At 38.2% G+C, this 3,896-nt stretch overlaps 1 protein-coding gene across 1 annotated transcript; it reads left to right on the top strand.

Moving 5' to 3' along the window:
• The first annotated feature begins 1,308 nt into the window (after positions 1-1,308).
• LOC140239619 (trace amine-associated receptor 9-like) lies at positions 1,309-2,661 on the top strand. Its single transcript, XM_072319451.1, has one exon. It carries the CDS (start codon positions 1,309-1,311, stop codon positions 2,659-2,661), a length of 1,353 nt encoding a protein of 450 aa, XP_072175552.1.
• The last annotated feature ends 1,235 nt before the right edge of the window (positions 2,662-3,896 follow it).

Below are 3,896 nucleotides of genomic sequence, written 5' to 3'. Positions count from 1 at the left end.
TTATCATTTCTTTAAAACCCATGGAAATAGATACACTTTGTATTCACTATGCTTTTAAAGTAAGGAATCATCAAAATCAGCTATAAATGTATTGTATTGGTACGTTTTCCAACCTGGACCCTGTTTCATAAAGCTGTTCGTAAAGGAAGTGCATGGGTTTCCTGATCATTGTTAATTTCAAAAGCTAGAGTTGAAATTTGCAGATAATGATTATTCTTACATGTTAACACATATTTTAATTGAAAGTGTATTTTTGCACCAATGCAGATGAAATATTGACATACAGTCGTACTTTGTTAAAACGTAAGGGGAAAAAATGAGCATGCATATAGGCACTTATTGCAATCGTTCGTAAAGTCATACGTAACTTTACGAACAGCTTTACGAAACAAAGCCCAGGTTGTATTGTCGGTCGTTAATCAAGGTTGCTTACAGCGTCTCAGCTGTCACGAGTAATTGTCACCAAAAAACAAAACACAAAGAATCCAAAATTTTATATAAATAGAAGGTGAAACTAAGAAAGGAGTGATATCGGAAGTGTCACCTGTTCGCATTGAAGAAAATCAATTGTCGAAATCGTTGTAGCTTAGAACATGAAAAAAAAAATGGCAAAAAATAAATACTATTGTGTTGTCACTTTGATATTTAGGTGTATCTAAAGGAATGTTAGTAAACTATCATTTCCAGTCATAAATTAACACAACGAAGATAGTTATCATAAAAAGGATCGATTCTTATAGAAATACATTCCCTTGAAGATGAAGTCCTTTTATACAGACAATCTTTTGTCATAACCAATATTGTGTCTTTTAGTATTGACATATCAAAAGACTCGTTAAAGACTTGTATTTTAACATGCCATAATGACTGGTAAAGAGTAGTATTTTTCAAAGGCCGGCAAGATGTTAGGCTCCAACAGTTCTGAAAGAAGAGGTATAGAATGGAATCGAAAGTTTTACCTGTTCTCGTGGAAGAATGATATTGGCCGTAACCACATTCGCCAATAATCAATACATTAAGAATATATTGTATTTATTATTGCCTTACAACTCTCCAAAGTTTTTACGGAAAAGAAACCACTTTTTGTTTTGCGAAAGATGGTATTTGTGTTTCTGATGATTTGGTTAAAAAAAACAAAACATTGTGATTTGCCCGTGGGTCATAAAAAGGGCTATAGACGTATACATGTTATCATCTAATTCCGGAATACTTTTTGATCAACCTTTGACATAGCAAATGCGTATCAACTCCTCGTTTCTTTTTACGATATCATGTTCTGTTCAGGAAAAGAACAGCAAAATGAGGATAATGACCACGATCGCTTTCATCATATCAGGGACGATTCATCCTGCAGTCACAGCACAACCGGTCAACACCACAGCTCCTGAACATTCTCCCCCGAACACTCTGGGGGTATCAGCTGTCAACTCTGGAAGTCATTCAGACATCGAGGCCACCGACGGTACTCAGTCCATACATACGCAATTTTTAGACAGTGATCTAGTTTCTTCTCAGTTCGGACAGAGCTATTTACATACCAAGACAACCTCGCACCACGAACAAACCTTTCAAACACAGACATTCAACCTAAAGGATGCCAATATCTTTGAAATAAGCCTTAATAATCTGACAGACATCTACACAGAGGCTGCTGCGATTGGTACACCGAATTCTATCGCTCAAAATGTGGAAGAACCTGTCGTCCACCAATCCCTTTGGAAGTGGGAGTCAGTTACGTGGACATGGGTGACGATTCCGCAAATAACAATGTCCATGCTGGGAATAGTGGGAAATCTGACCGTGATCCTGGTGCTTTTCCAAAGGCGCCACACGTGCCGGTCGACTGATGCCCTGATCGGTGCTCTGGCCGTTGCTGATTTCTTGACGTCAGTGTTCATGATCCCTCTACCTACGGCACTCAGGGTTCCTGGAACATGGCTAGGGGATGTTTACTGCAAAATAGTTTACTCAGAAATATTTATGTGGGTTTCAGTGGATGCCTCCATCTTCATTCTGGCCTTGATTCCATTAGAGAGATACATTGCAATTGCCCACCCTCTTCATTTCAAGCGTCTTGTAACACGGCAGAGAGTTGGCAAAGTTATTGCCTTGACATGGCTGGTTGCTTTCTTGGCTAACTTATTCTTATTCTCTGTGGCTGGTGCTAGGGGCGATATGTGCACTGTGACGTTTTATTCAGATCTTGCCCAGATTATGACAGGCTGTATGCTTTACCTTGTTCAGTTTCTCATACCGGCTGTCATCATGCTTGTAGCCCAGGCTCTAACTGCACTGGTGCTCCATCAACAATCCCGCCGGAGGATAGGAGAAGATTTGAACTGCAATAACTCAAACCCATCCACTAAGTACCTTTTGGCTAGGAAGAGTGTTCTCAAGATTCTGTTTCTTGTCGTCGTCGTTTTCCTAATCTCATGGACACCGACACAGACGGCATATCTCTTGTACAACCTTCGTGTTTTGCCAACGTCATATTTGTACAGCCCTTTAAGTTCAGCTTTTATCGTCTTAGCCTTCTGCAATTCTTGCGCAAATCCTGTCATTTACACGATTCAGAATCCTGCGTTCCGGAAGGCGGTAGGAGAATTGTTTAAATCAACCACAAGTGCGTTGGAAAGAACGGCTTTGTTCAGCGAAAAATAACAGATAACACAGATTCGACAATTTACTGTGTGGATGTGTAACCCTATTAAGCCCAAGCTATTTTGACCCTTCCCAGGGTCAAGGTGGGGGAGGGGTGGGGGGGGGGGTGCGCTATTTACCAAAATATAAGGAAAGACATGGGGTATTTGCTAAAAACATGATTTTCTGCGCAATTTCTTTATCCCCAGTACATATGTGTTATTATATACCAATAATATTCATATTTGCCACAAATGATAAGTAAGTGGAATCTTACTATTTGTTATGGTTGACATTTCTTAAGGTCACCACATGGTGGCGCTTTTCATAAAAACATAAAGAAATACATCATGAGACCTGTTATGAAATGTTTGGGATCGGTACATGTGCATAGTTATCACATTTCATATTTGCATGATACTGGAATTTTGAGTTTGCAGATTGATAATATGATAAACTAATGACTTTACAGCAATAACCTGGGTGAAGGAATCAAAATTACACCAAATAGCGGGGCAATCTGTTGATAATACTGTTTTTGTTTCAATTATCTCTATTATGTTTATTGTTTTATGCCTTTGTCACATAAAAACAAAGGAAAAAATAAGAAACACATTTCAGGACCTTCACATTTTGCTTCCTTAGGAGATTTCATCCGAGAAACATCCATTTCATACACTGTAATATTGTTAATTGAAATTGGAACAGAACAAAAATGCAAAATCTGACTGATATGGTTGTAAGTTATGGTTGCCATGGCAACCAGCAATATCAAATATACATAAATTCTCTATAAAAATGTTTGCAAATAGATTTTAGGAAAAGTCACAAAATTTGATTGAAATTGGATTGAGGCAGAGGAGTGACAAATGAAAATCGGGTAGGGGGCACAATGTGCCCCGTAGGGCTTTATGGGGTTAGGAAACTTTTTCGCTTTTAAACCTTCAGCCTGCATAGCAGGAATCAATGTGTAGAATTTACTTTAGATATGTTCATGCTCCTGTATTGTCTACTTGAAATAATGGATCTACTTACCATTTTTTTTTAAAGCACAGTAGCTGCACAAACGCAAAGAAGGGGATTAATGTTTATGAACAAGTTGAGAGAAGAGAAGCGACAGCATACAGTTTATACGTTTGGAACTATTTGCTAGTACATCAAACAAACAACAAACAAACAAGCCAATAACTAAGTTTACCTAAGAATTTTATCAAAACGACACGATGATTTACAGTACACTGACAATCATTACTTAT

This window comes from Diadema setosum, chromosome 16 (assembly GCF_964275005.1).
Source record: "Diadema setosum chromosome 16, eeDiaSeto1, whole genome shotgun sequence".
NCBI lineage: Eukaryota > Metazoa > Echinodermata > Echinoidea > Diadematoida > Diadematidae > Diadema > Diadema setosum.
This window is presented reverse-complemented; position numbering and strand designations above follow the sequence as displayed.